Source organism: Thermobia domestica, chromosome 5 (assembly GCF_964235325.1).
Source record: "Thermobia domestica chromosome 5, izTheDome1.hap1.1, whole genome shotgun sequence".
Taxonomy (NCBI): Eukaryota; Metazoa; Arthropoda; class Insecta; order Zygentoma; family Lepismatidae; genus Thermobia; species Thermobia domestica.
The window spans coordinates 39489322-39504289 of record NC_137458.1 but is presented as its reverse complement, the minus strand read 5'-3'; the positions used below and the strand labels follow the sequence as shown (position 1 = coordinate 39504289).

The 14968-nt window shown below is 33.9% G+C and overlaps 1 protein-coding gene across 50 annotated transcripts in view; it reads right to left on the bottom strand.

The window, feature by feature from the left end:
- Dscam1 (Down syndrome cell adhesion molecule 1) overlaps positions 1 to 14968 on the bottom strand; it is a 302800-nt gene that overhangs the window by 87265 nt on the left and 200567 nt on the right. For 42 of the 50 annotated variants that reach the window (XM_081758591.1, XM_081758585.1, XM_081758592.1 and 39 more), the window contains 4 exons: positions 13243 to 13497; positions 10209 to 10353; positions 5810 to 6072; positions 4229 to 4390 (listed from right to left, as the gene is read on the bottom strand). In XM_081758591.1, coding sequence (XP_081614717.1) covers positions 4229 to 4390; positions 5810 to 6072; positions 10209 to 10353; positions 13243 to 13497 — 825 coding nt within the window. Of the gene's footprint in view, positions 1 to 103; positions 386 to 1051; positions 1340 to 1440; positions 1726 to 1823; positions 2109 to 4228; positions 4391 to 5809; positions 6073 to 10208; positions 10354 to 13242; positions 13498 to 14968 lie in introns of all 50 variants that reach the window. The other 8 variants (XM_081758577.1, XM_081758589.1, XM_081758562.1 and 5 more) reach the window with 4 other exon arrangements.

The following is a 14968-nucleotide window of genomic DNA, read 5'->3' as shown; positions in this document are numbered from 1 at the left end:
TTATGGTATCAATTGGGTAAAGAAGAGGATAATTGTCATGGTGCATTAAAGCAGAAATAGCAAAGAAGAACAAGGAGAATCTTTTATATCTTGAGTGATTTACCGATGACAGACAGATGTGCTGAATACGCAGATACTCCCGCTTCATTTTCAGCACTACAAGTGTATTCTCCAATGTGTCTAGCGCTAACAGAGGATATTGTGAGTACAGATCCTGAATCACCCAAAGACATGACTCTTGCATCTCCAGATGATACTTCCTGTCCCTCGTGTGTCCATTTTATGGTCATAGGCTGATCACCATCAGCAACACAAGTTACAGTCACGAACTGGCCTTGGCTACGAGGTTTATCGCCAAAGGAAAAGGGTACAATGTCAGGCGGAACTAAAGAGAAAAAGTTTCAAATGAAGTGATTTGAATAAATGTGTATATTACCGTTAATTTTAATATGTGCTGTAGAATTTGCTACCCCTGCTGCATTTTTCGCAGTACAAGTATAATCACCGGTATGTATCGCTGAAACTGCATCTATGATCAGAAGATTTATTTTTTCTCCAAGCTTCATTGTTCTAACCTCCATTAGCGATGAGACATCTTCTCCATGAAAAGTCCATAACACTTCTAAGGGTGAATCCCCTTGAGATACAATACACTGAATCTGGATCAACTCTCCTGCATTTAATGGTGCTTCCGTGATGGAAATAGGAAGAATTTTTGGAGGAACTGCAACCGAAATTCTTTATTTCAATATTCTAAAGCGAAATTTACAGTACATAATGGCGTATTCGTCTGGATTACTACGTGTTTACCTAACAAAATTTCCTCATGTGAAGGACTTACAAGCTGAAGAGCAAAGAAAACACATCCGGTAAGTTTTTGAAGACTATTCCTACACTTGGAAAATAAAAACAACTACTTGAATATGTCATTTCCTGATGAATACGAAGCCCCATAAAATTTGAAGTGCAATGACATAGTGATAATGGACGAAGGGTTAAAGCGGTATGATATATATACTAAAACAATTTCTAAATTTACTTTGTACTGTACCATTAACAATAAGAGAAGTTGTGTAGTTTGAAGTCGCAGCAGCGTTTGATGCAATGCAAGTATAATTTCCAGCATGGTAGGCCATTACCGCATTAATCATGAGTAAACTAACTCGCTCTGCTACTTTTAGGATAGAAATTCCAACTTGTTTTTCAATCTGCTCCCCAGAAAAGGACCACGAGATGTTAATAGGAAGATCTCCATATGTAACTATGCACTGAAGCTGAGCAAATACACCAGAGTTCAGAGGAGTATCTCCGAATGAAAATGGCGCAATAGATGGAGGTACTGAAACAGGAATATTATTAGGTAGAACCAAGAAAATCTACCATTTTAAATTAGTTAAGGGTATTACTATTATTATTACTATTACGTATATTATGTCCTACCATTCACCAATAGTGTAGCTGTGTAATTTGCTACTCCTGCTTCATTTCGAGCAGTACATGTATAGTTTCCACTATTTCCTGCTGTCACGGATGTTATAAGAAGCACACTGATACTATCACCAATTTTTGTTGTGGTAATTCCCATATGCGATGATAATTCTTGCCCATGGAAGCTCCACCTTATTTCCAATGGTTTGTCCCCCTTAGACACATGACATGTCAACTGTGCATTGTCTCCAGAATTCGCTTCTCCATCGAATGAAAATGGGATAATATGGGGAGGGACTGGAGAGAAGAAAAGTATTACTTTCCCTTTCTACACAATTCTATTCAAATGTTAGTTCCTTTTTACTACAAAAATATCGTAATGATTCAAACAATACCATTAACCTCCAGTGTGGTAGCATATATCGAAGAGCCTGCTCGATTTTTGGCTTGACAAGTGTATTCTCCACGATGACCAGGAGTAACTGAATTTATCGTTAGAATGTTAGCTTTATCTCCGAACATTGTTGTACTTATTCCCATGTGAGATGATAATTCTTCCCCGTGAAAATACCACGTGATTTTCAAAGGTTTGTCACCTTTTGAAACATAACACTGCAACTGTATACTGTCACCAGCGTTAGCAGGCCCGTCAAATTGAAACGGAGTAATATGCGGAGCAACTGAAAATTTAATAAGATGTATTGTCACTACATATTTCCTTTAATACATTACTGTCCAAATCTGTATTCTCAGCATTTTAGCCTTGTATATAATAACAAAAACTTTCATTATAAAATTGTTAATTGAATAAATGTGACATAGTAGATCGTAAAAACTTATCTTGAAACAACATTCAAACTGAAGGTCTTTTAGAAAGACGTTCTTACCTTTTCTGGATTATTGAGCTGTAGTAACTGAAAGAGATGGTATCACAAAAGTAATATCCTAAATATAAGGTATTAAAACACTTATTAACTTATAGATCGTATGAAGGCTGCAAATAAAAGCAAGAAATGTCCAAAAAAAAAGTTTAGAAAAAATATAATTTTATGTTTAAAGATTGCTTCTTTTACTGCTTAGCAAAACTGTTCATTTTTATTTAGCTGGGAAGACCTTCCATTATTTCCAACAAACAGGATCTGTTACCTATGTTATATAATTTTGATTTTTGTTTTTTTCCTGTGGTTTTCAAAAATGTATAACGACGTTGATACTACAATATAACGTATGTCAAAGAACTGGTATTTTCACTTTAACATAACTAAATCCAAAGTCCTTTAACACTGCTTGTATTGACACTGTGGCAATAACTATCTTTGCTATTAGTCCATTTAGGAAGCTACTGCCGGCAATTTTGATTACAAAGTTATGAAAAACTGGAGATGACTGTTCTTTGACATATGATATTTTACAGTGTCAACGACAATAATCATCATAAACATTTATTACAATATGATCCATGCTTCACAGCAAACATCAAAAGTCAGGTCTATCTGTGGTTCTACTGAATATGAAATGAAAAGTCTTGTAAGGTTTTATGTATAATTATACATAACATAATATTTAATTACACATAAATACAAACGAAGTGACGAGACAACACCAACAAATTTTGTTGGGTGTTACAACGAAGTGAAACAGAGCGTCGGAAGAAAGTAACTTCTTATTTTAAATGTTTGTATCTCGTAAAATTATGCAGTGAATTTTATGTTGTTTTATTGTAATATCATGCAATTATTTATTCCGTTTTATTTAATTAATATTTTATATGTTTATATTTTATTCTTTCACATATGAAAGATGGCTAGTCTACTAGCCATTGAGATACATGCTAAAATTGCTGCGAAATATGGAATGTGATAGTCTTTTAGTCAAATGCAAATGTTGTGAAAGAGTCAACGTAGTAGATATGTACCTCTGGATGAAATATATATATATATATATATATATATATATATATATATATATCAAAAACTGTTATGTAAGTTAATGACTACCGGTAGTGTTCCGGATATCCAGAGAACTGGTAGACCTTCAACGTCATTGTCTGAAGATAGTGTGAGGAAGCTGGAAAAGTTGTTCGAAAAAGTGGTTACATGCTGTGCCATTATTCTTCACGAAGAGTTACAGGAACGACCATGAAAATCTTTTATGCCCAAGAATTCTCTCTGCAAAATTATGACAGTCCAATGGAATTTTGGTTGTTCTTGTCTGGATGTTGTATGAGATACAAACATTTAAGGTTAAACAATTACTTTCCGCCCAGCCTGTATATTAACCATTAAATTTCTTTGCCTCCCTAATGTCAATTAATTATTGTTACTACAACCGCGCTCCGCTTTAGAATGTATCTAATTTGTTAAATATTATTCAAAACTTAGTCGTTTCTGATGTGACTATTTACCAAAGAGATTCATTTTCTATTTTTTAAAGGAAACCATTGTCTATTTTACAAAGAAATTCTCTTAAAACTGAAAATAATTTATGGTATGACTTTGTTTTCAAAATAAATTCAAGTTACTGTTTGTGGCATAGAATAAAGTGAACCTCATTTTCATTGTCTAAGTTATAATGCGAATTTCCTCATATGCCTACAAGTAATTGTTCATGAGTTTCACTAAGTTTTTACATTTTTTTTAAAATCATCAACACATATTTAAGATATTTTCTTATTGCCATTTTGATATATAGAATTTGCTCGCTTTATCTGAGCTCAATAGTACACTATACAGAGAAAATAACCGAATAATATTTCTTCCGCTTAATGAATTTATAAAAGAAATGATAAGAATGTACTCACCCATGACTTGAACTTCAAGAGTTCCTCTTGCACTGTAACCTTGAGTGCTGCGAGCTACACAAGTGTAGGTTGCTTGGTCTGATAACCGCTCAACATTTTCGATAATAAGAGTACCATTAGGAAACACTTTTTGTTTTCTGTTAATTGGTAGGACTCTTCCATCTAAAACGAGAACATTGACAGTCAATAGAGAAAATTCTAAATAAAATGCTCATCGTTATAGTTATTAAACTCCTAAAGTAATTAAACTCAGAATAAAAATCCCAAATTAAAAAAAAAAAAAGTTATACATTTTTATATTACAAATAGATTCTATATTTAAACCTTGCTAAAGCGCATAAGTCCATAATAAAATAGAATTTAAAAAAAACATATCTGATGAAATCATATTTATTTTTTTTTATTGCCGCAAGCTAATTCTTATATCTTTTTTCGTAGAATTATTCTTTTTTCTAAACAAAGATCTTAAAAAGATTTTGGTTACAAATAGGTAAGGAATTAAATCAATTAATCAAAAAGTGTTGCAAAATAGAGTATTTTTATCTTATCTTCTTACTTTTTAAAAGTCCCCTTCCCCCTTTTTGTCTACAGTGAAACAATTTCTTTATTAATTTTCTTACGTATTTTCAACTAAAACATTAAAAAATATCTTTATCTGAACAAACGGACCAAGTCCTACGTTTGTTTACGACAACAAGGTAAGGGTAATTAATACAAAACAGAATGCGTATGGAAGACACTGTGATACACTTTATTAGAATTGGCGTCTGAAGGTCACGGATAAAACTCCAACCAAGCACTGTTCCCCGTCCCTACTCTCCCTTTGTTGATACACACAAATAGTTATAGACCAAAAGGTTAAAGCGCCATGAAGAAAGTAGGATATTAGCACGCAACTTTAATTCGCATTATGAAGTAAAACTTTTTTTTTTTTTTTCAATCGGCTGATGCTTACTAGTTGTTCAATACATTGTATGGCTCTTGTTTATGGTAAGTTATCTCTTACATTAAAATATAATAATAATAATAATAATAATAATAATAATAATAATAATAATAATAATAATAATAATAATAATAATAATAATAATAATAATAAAGGAACACAATTTCTGAGTATTGTTACTTACACCGTCATCGCGTACGAGAAAAGACTCAATATGATTGGTAGAATGTGGACCAGGAAGAGGGGTAGAGTGACCTTGTGACGGCAATTCTAAAGTAAACGACTATATATAAAGTGTTAACAGTTCCGTCGGATAAGAAGTGCTATCATGTCACTTTTTTCCTCGTAGTTTTGTCAAGGGAATTACGATGTTTCTAGGCTCAAGTAAAGATTAGTGTGAATTGTTAAAATAAATAAAAATTAGTAAATAAAAGTAACTAGCGAAGAGTATTGATATAACATCAAGTTGAAAGCACATGGCACCCTATGGCGACGTATTTCAAATACTTCTCTCTGCTTTGTTGTATCAATATTTCTTATCCGACGGAACAACAAACATATTTTTGCATCTTTAAAAATACTTGAATTTCGAAAACTTGCACTAGAAACAAATAAAGTATTATATGAAATCCTACCTCTTTCCCACTGAATAGTTTCAATTGGATAGCCGGCAACTGGACATGTAACAATAAGTGTTTCTCCTGCTACAATAGCCTTTTTCTCCATTGGACGGATAAACGGAAGGCCATAGACATTAAGTTTTGCTGAATGCTCAGCTGATCCTACTTTTGACGAAGCAATACATTTATACAACCCACCATCATTGGTATGGACGGATGAAATATTTAAATGAGATACAACTTCACCATTGACCGTAACATATTGACCTACTTGTAGCCTGAAATGAAAATAATAATAATAATAATAATAATAATAATAATAATAATAATAATAATAATAATAATAATAATAATAATAATAATAATAATAATAATAATAATAATAACAATAATAATAATAATAAAGTTAAATTTTATATCACAAATTACAACCGTTACAAATAACATAACTATAGAAACCATAATAGAGACGGAGAGTAAACAACAACAACAACAACAACAACAACAACAAAAAGTAAATATTCCAATAAAGTATATTTGAGGAAGCAACAAGAAATTGTTTATTGGCTAAAATGCAATTAATGTATCATTGTTTTTATTTTGGGGATCTACCGGTTCTAATTCACACCTGTCAAAGAATATAAGAAGTAAAAATGCTTGATATCAGAGTAATATTAATTGCCAATGTAACCGAATGTATGTGCAATTAAGCCACAATTGTAAGCTTTGTTACATATGGTATCTTGAATATTACCATAACTATAAATCTCTTTCTTCACTTTCATTTCCTTATTTCCATTTCTAAATATTATTTTGAACTACAAGGGTAAAAATAACTGACCTATCCCTGAACTTACTATCTTTTCGTCTAGGTTAGGTGAATAGGCTTAAAACTGCTTTCGAATATATTCTCATATAAGACTGGTCTTAATTAGAAATTTAGATTTCTAAATAGTATGTTATCCAAAATGATCATTATTTTAACTTATAGATTTCTTACTCTTGTTTTCCTAAAACATTACTTTCCTTTTTGCAAATTACATTCAATATATTATACTTTAAATTTATAGATTCAATCACCCTATGGACTTAAAAACCGCAGTTTCTCACCGCTGAAACCAAAGTTTTCCATTGGATTCTATTTTGCACCAATCTAATCTAGTCAGGGGCTATGTTACCCACTTTTTTAAGAACCTACTTTACCTTCCCAACTTCTTGATCTACCTAAAGGCCTCTTAATCACAAGCTTCCCAAATAGAACTTTACATTTTCTATGTATATGTTTTATCGATCTTAAACATAACTGCCTTAATACTGAAGTTAAAGATTAAAGAAAATATTACAAAGTAAAATTTCTTTTAATGATCAAATTGATCATTGAAAATGAAAAGAAAAAAAAAAAAAGCGCAGTATTCTGTTCTGAATAATTATTATATTTACATATTTTCGTTAACTTTTAGAGCACAATATTTGTGGACAATATTGTGAATAATTATTCATGAAACCTGGCCAATCACCTCTCTTTCGAAGCCCTTTCTTATTGTCATAACTGTACATAAGGAATTTTAATACTTTTTTTTAATAAAGACACCAATTGACCCAAAGAGACTTATATTTGTTACATTTAATTTCGTCTATGTACTAGAATACAGGGCTTTTTAATAAGAGATGGACGGACACTATATTTTGAATAAGAATGTACGCAGTTATATTGACCGTATCATTTAAGAACTATACAAAAAAATTGAAACTGTTTATGGTTCTCACAAATTATGGTTACTTGTAATTATAAACTTAAAAATTTGTGGTAATAAATCTAAAATTGTTGTTTATTGTCTTCGTAAATAACAAATAAACGTGAGAAAAGAATTAAATATTTCATGGTGACATGATTCTAGTAAGTTTTCTCTGGCTATCAATCTGATGAAAATATTGACTTCTTAAGTTTCGAATGCAGACATTGCACTTATCATCAGGGATTGTTATCAAGAGACCTAGAAACAGAAAATCTAGAATAAAGGAAGCCTCTCGGGAAAGCCTGCATCCTGACAGAGAATAAGGCATTAACTATCTGACTACATGCCTCTCGTCCATGCTGTTAGTACTCTAAAGCATCTGTCGGGGAAAATGTGTGTGTCGCGGTTTCTATCTTGAACGAAGATATTTACCACGTATCTTTCAAATTGTATAGATAGAGGAGAAAAAAGGGTAAACAAGACGACAGGAAAGCGCGAGAAGATCTTTAGCTTTGGTATTTTTGATAGAGAGACAAAAACTGGATTACCAGGAAAAACTTCTTTAACGATCATGCAGCATGCATAGCCAATTTACACGGCAAAACCACACTGTGAAGGAGTGATAAAAATATATGTAATATGTACGTATATGTTTAATAAATTAATCTGTTATATTACAAAAACTGTGTTGTCTGTTAGTTGGAGAAGTGTTTGCGTGACATACAGCTGCCCTGTGGTTATTGTTAAAGTTCTTACTGTTGCTGTGAAAATAATTTTTGTTGTTGCTACTGCTTTGGTTAGATTTTATTGTTGTGGCTGTGTACAGTGCTTGATATGTAGGCGACCCATTTTAATATTTATGATGTAGCATTTTGAATTTCTTCTTTTATCCAATCTTGAATGATTTCTGCTGTTGTGTTCTGTTTGGTTATTGATATCTTTGTTCTTTCTGCTCCTGAAGTGTTGTTTCTATTTAAATCTCCTCTGGTAATGAGTGTTGGTATGTGTCTGCTCGTTGAACTGATTTTTTTTTGGGGGGGAGGGGGGTGGACGGCTACTTCCAATGCAGGTGGCACAGAATTTTCTTCATAGTGGTTTATTACAATCTTCTTCGTGGGAAATGCCACACCTGTTGCAAACACATTTGTTTTTGCACAGATGTTTCTGGTGTCATTTATAGCAGTTGTGGCAGGGTATGGGTCGTGGTTGGATCCCGGATGGTTCAACTATATAATGCTTACGATTTGCTGTGATGCTATGAGTTGTCAGGTTATGTATTCTAATTACATCTTTGAATTTTAACTTCTTCCGCTACAGATCTTCTTTAATGTGTTGGACATCTAATCTGATTGATACTCCTTTAATGACACATGTAAATGTCATCGTGCTTCTTTTGTTTATCTCCCTTACTGGCGTTTCTTCCCGTTCTTCCGTAGATTGACTGTGCTTCTGAGCTTCTGCATTAGGTAATTCATCCTGACAAGAGCCAATGTTAGTTGTTTGGTGTGAGTGGTTCTCTGCAGGCTTCGATTTGATTTCTTCTGTTCTTGTTTGTTTTTCTTCTCTGCATTCCGGATGACAGTTAATCCAGAAGGAGAGAGACAGCCACACAGAAAAAGGGTAGTCTGCACCAAGCTGACTCACTACACAAAACAAGAGAGGACAAGAGCAAATTGCAGGGGACTTCAGACTACAGAATCCAGGCTGCAAGAGGCTCACTCTTCCTCATTCGGATCTTTTCAGAGCATATAGAGGCTTGGAAAAAGTGCTTTTACTTGGACTTGTCCCCCAGACAAATACTACAAAATAGAGATGTCAAAAATCAATTCTCTACTCATGCCAAAGATACTGAATACAACAATGAACATCATCACAAGCACAACTGGAGAAATCTACATCGCAGCAAAACAAATTAACAGCACAGAAGGACACACCAGAAAAACTCAGACTCAGCGAAAGCAGCAAAAATAGATGCCTATCTAGGAGCAGAAGAAGATGTCAGCTTGATTGCTAAAAAATAACACAAGTTACACTAATGAAACTTGCCCATCAAATACAAACAACTAACAGTTTAGTTTAATTCACACGCAATCTTCAAGATGGATAAGAATACAGAAAATACTCTTTTTACATGGTTCTTCCCACCCCTAATTGTGTCGTTTATCATGTAAATACTTGAGCATGCGCATGGCCGATAAAGAGGGTTTTCTCGGACTCCACGTGTTTTCCATGTGTTCGTCCTACCCAAGCAGATGGTGAGGTGAAAAATATTCACGCGCTTTTCTAACTTCTTTTTTTTCCTCTTCTTTGTTCTCTAATACGCACTGCCCGGTAAATGTCTTAGGATTTAAAAAAAAAAAAAAGAAAAGAAAACGCGACGCGACAACATTCGACATGCTGCTTTAGACTTCTACCTGCATATAGATATGCACGTAGATATATAGTGGTGTATCACTCACGGGGCAATCTTTCTTGCTAAGGAGTCCTCTTATCTCTAGTTAATTTTCCAATTTTCCAATTCGGTCTCTTCAGAACAATCCCGAAAGATGAATGCAATGTCTGCATTCGAAATGTCAGAAGTCAATATTTTCACCTGGCCGATAGTTCGAGAAAAAAAAGTGAGTTAAACCGTAGCAAAGTTTATTATTTACAAGAATATAATATATTTGCAATATTACCTGTCTCCATTTGATAACTTTTTGCCATCAAGCTCCCAAGTGATTTCAGGAGTAGGATTTCCAGAAGCTACACATTTTAGTAAAACAAACGGTCCAGGCTGTAGTGTATCTTCATTAAAAGTATATATGAATTGTGGAGGTTCAACTGAAAAGGAACATTACATAACGTTTTGATAGTAGCCGATACACAAAAGTATGTCACATTATTATGACAAATGCACCGTGATGTCAACTTATTCTTCATAAGAGAGAGACGGAGAATCTTATCTTGCATACATATTGACACAATGTAATTCAAGTTTAAACATAAAGAACATCTTAGAGCTTAGACTATTTTAACGCATTTCACTTAGTACAATATATTAATTATTCTGTATTTAAAATTATTTTTTCTTAATTTTTAAACTTATCAATACATTCAACAAGAAAAACTCTGTAAGTTCTAGCTGAATACTGAATTTAAGTTCAATATTACTGGGGGAATATTAAAAAAAATATATATATGATTTTCGTTGTTGATAATTTATGTAAATAGTTCAAAAGTGTAATGCTTATTTGTACGTAGTAACACGTCTTGAACTATGTCGCCTGTTTATTTCAAGAGTGACATGAACTCAAAATTCCTAACTTTTTAGGAGAAATATTTGAAAGTTTCGAAACGCAATGAAAACAAAGGGTACAAGAACGACACAACGTGCTCTCTAGCGCCTAGTTTTGGAAGCAAATCTGTGAAATTTTTACCACAGATAGACATTGAGATTAGCTTTCATTTTCTGCTCATAAATCTATAAGGGCGAGTTTTGAGTTATGTCACTCTTGAAATAAATAGCCGATGTAATGAAGGAAGTAAAAGTTAACTTAAAGTTAAATTAGGAGCCACGGTGGCTCAGTGGTAGAGCTCTCACATCTGATGCATGAGGTCCTTGGTTCGATCCCAGCTCGCGCCAAGTGAACTTTGTGGTGGACAAAACACCATGTGCGTGGGTTTCCGCGGAGTTCTCCCACTTTCTTCATTCTACCATTTTATTCATTTCTCATCATCACCGTCTCCTTTAGCCTAGCCGGCATAACCGTGGGAGGTAAAACTTAAGATTTCATTTAAATATTTTTAAAATTTAATTTGCAAGAAAGAAACATTCTACTTGAGGCTGGTTTTACAAATATTTTGATTATAAAATAAATTAAAATATTAACAAATTTGTATCAGAAAATGAAGCAAATGTTGTTAAATAAAAGAAAAGAAAATCAAATTGGAAGTATAATAAATATAGCAACAAAATAACTGCCCTGCGGAAAACAGCTAGGTAATGTATCGGTTGGAAAGTATATGTGCTCTGTAACGTGAAGAAAACACTGTCTGGAATCACCCTTCAAATCTGATAGTGAATACTCAGTGATTTTATTTCAATAATTTAAAAAAAAAAAAAAAAAAAAAAAAAAAAAAAAAAAAAAAAGTGAACTGATGCATACAATAATGTGAGAATTGGTCCTTTATACCTGCTATGTGTCGTGTTGATAACAGCACAATACAGTAAATTTGCACTACGGTTAGTACAGAATTTCATGCTTTGTTAAATATTACTACCTGTCAGTTTTCCTGTATCTTTACTTTTTTCTTCTATAAAGTTGTGGATTTTGCACATAGAAGGTTTCTGAAGCGCAAAGCGAGATGAAAGATTATTTTATAAAATACACTATGTGATCAAAAGTATCCGGACATCCCCAAAAACATACGTTTTTCATATTAGGTGCATTGTGCTGCCACCTACTGCCAGGTACTCATTACCAGCGACCTCAGTAGTCATTAGACATCGTGAGAAAGCAGAATGGGGCGCTCACGGACTTCGAACGTGGTCAGGTGATTGGGTGTCACTTGTGTCAAAAGTCTGTGCGCGAGATTTCCACACTCCTAAACATCACTAGGTCCACTGTGTCTGATGTGATAGTGAAGTGGAAACGTGAAGGGACATGTACAGAACAAAAGCGTACAGGCCGACCTCGTCTGTTGACTGACAGAGACCGCCGACAGTTGAAGAGAGTCGTAAAGTGTAATAGGCAGACATCTATCCAGACCATCACACAGGAATACAAAACTGCATCAGGATCCACTTCAAGTACTACGACAGTTAGGCGTGAGGTGAGAAAACTTGGATTTCATGGTCGAGCGGCTGCTCATAAACCACACATCACATAGGCAAATGCCAAACGACGCCTTGGTGTAAGAAACGTAAAAATTGGACGATTGAACAGTGGAAAAACGTTGTGTAGAGTAACGAATCACGGTACACAATGTGGCGATCGGATGGCAGGCTGTGGGTATGGCGAATGCCCGGTGAACGTCATCTGTTAGTGTGTGTAGTGCCAACAGTAAAATTCCGAGGTGGTGGTGTTATGATGTGATCGTGTTTTTCTTGAAGGGGGCTAGCACCCCTTGTTGTTTTGCGTGACACTCTCACAGCGCAGGCTTACATTGATGTTTTAAGCACCTTTTTGCTTTCCACTGTTGAAGAGCAATTCGGGTATGGCGATTGCATCTTTCAACACGATCGAGCACCTGTTCATACTGCACGGCCTGTGGCGGAGTGGTTACGCGACCATAATATCCCTGTAATTGACTGGCCTGCACATAGTCCTGACTTGAATCCTATAGAACACATTTGGGATGTTTTGGAACGCCGACTTCGTGCCAGGCCTCACCGACCTACATCGATGCCTCTCCTCAGTTCAGCACTCCGTGAAGAATGGGCTGCGTTCCCCAAGAAACCTTCCAGCACTTGATTGAAAGTATGCCTTCGAGAGTGGAAGCTGTCATCAAGGCTAAGGGTAGGCCAACACCATATTGAATTCCAGCAGTACCGATGGAGGGCGCCACAAACTTGTTAAGTCATTTTCAGCCAGGTGTCCGGATACTTTTGATCACATAGTATATATCCAAAACCAAAAGGTTTCTCCTTTTTTTTTCTTTCTTAAAAAAATAGCAAATTTCATGTTTGATATAATATAAAACATTATTCGTTAAAGTTGAAACACTTACATCTTCCTCCGAGTTTCAGTTCAGCACTAGCTTGGGCACTTTCTTGGTCATTTCGTACGAAGCATTGATACATTCCTTTGTCTTCCTTCTTTACTGAATCAATTCGTAGAATGGACTCTTCATATCCCAGTGGCTTTCCATCTTTCAACCAGTTGATTGTCTTAATAGGATTGCCTTCAAAATTACAAGTAAATATTGCAGGTCTACCAAAATCAACTGTTTGAGTTTGGGGCTCAATCGAAGTAGCCAGGGGAGCTGAAAGAAATAACATTATTCATATAATTAACTGAATTATTTGTATATAATACTTGTATATAAATTTTGCAGCAAATGTTAATATGGTAGTGTCATTGTAGTTTTCCTACATATCTTTCAGTTCATTAGTCTTAAGTACCCTATTTCTTAAAATATTAATTCTGAATAATCAGATGTTTAGAAACTAGGAAGAAGTTTCCCAATTGTGATAAATATTCTTTCTTTATTGATTTTTGCAAATCTTCATTATACGTACATATTGCATTTACTTAACGTTTAACAGACTTGATCCATATATATCCATATATATGCAGCAAACGTTAATATGGTAGTGTCATTGTAGTTTTCCTACATATCTTTCAGTTCATTAGTCTTAAGTACCCTATTTCTTAAAATATTAATTCTGAATAATCAGATGTTTAGAAACTAGGAAGAAGTTTCCCAATTGTGATAAATATTCTTCCTTTATTGATTTTTGCAAATCTTCATTATACGTACATATTGCATTTACTTAACGTTTAACAGACTTGATCCATATATATATATATATATATATATATATATATATAATCTTCGCCTAATTTTCGTTTTAAATAGCGATTGTTGAAATATTAACGAAAATTTGGCTAAGTGCAAACTACAATAACTCGGAAACCAAAAGTCTGAGGAAAATATTTCACATTTATACTAAGCAAGTCGAAATCTACCACTGTGTCAAATTTGATCAAGATCAGATTCTGTAGATTGCATACGTCATATACTGTTTTTAACACACTAATTTCTCTGTAAGTGTGTATTACTCAATAATACACAAAGAATGAAAAGATACTCGACAGGATCGGAACTCGAAGCCGGGATCTTCTGCGAACCATGTCGATGGGTTAACCACTAAGCTATCCAGTTCACCCTCTGAACATGAATACACTCTTTCACTCTTGAAAAGTCTATGGTTGTTCAGGGAGCGGATTCCAGATTCGAGTTTCGGTCCAGTCGTGGACTTTCTCACTCTTTGTGTACCATTAGTCCAGATAATTTAATACAATTAATTTAAGTAATTCTTTGTAAAGAAAAAAAAAATATGTCACTATTAAACAGGGATATCAAACCTAAAATTCTTTAAAAAGAAGACAATAATAAATATAATAGTACATAAATATGATTTCATTCTTTTCAGCCGAGTATATCATACTATTACCAACAGCTCTAATCTTCAACATTGGATATGTTTGTTTGCTAATGGACGCCACAGGATATATATATATATATATATATATATGTGTGTGTGGCGTCCGTATATATTACTAATTAAAGTTAACTTATAGCTTTATATTCCAAAAGAATATTGTATTATATAAATGGTTTCAACATTCTCTGGGGCCAAGAATAAGTAACAGCAGGAGAAGTGTCACTGATGAAGACCACAGAAAGTGCTGAAATCATTTAATATAATACAATATTCTTTCGGAATACT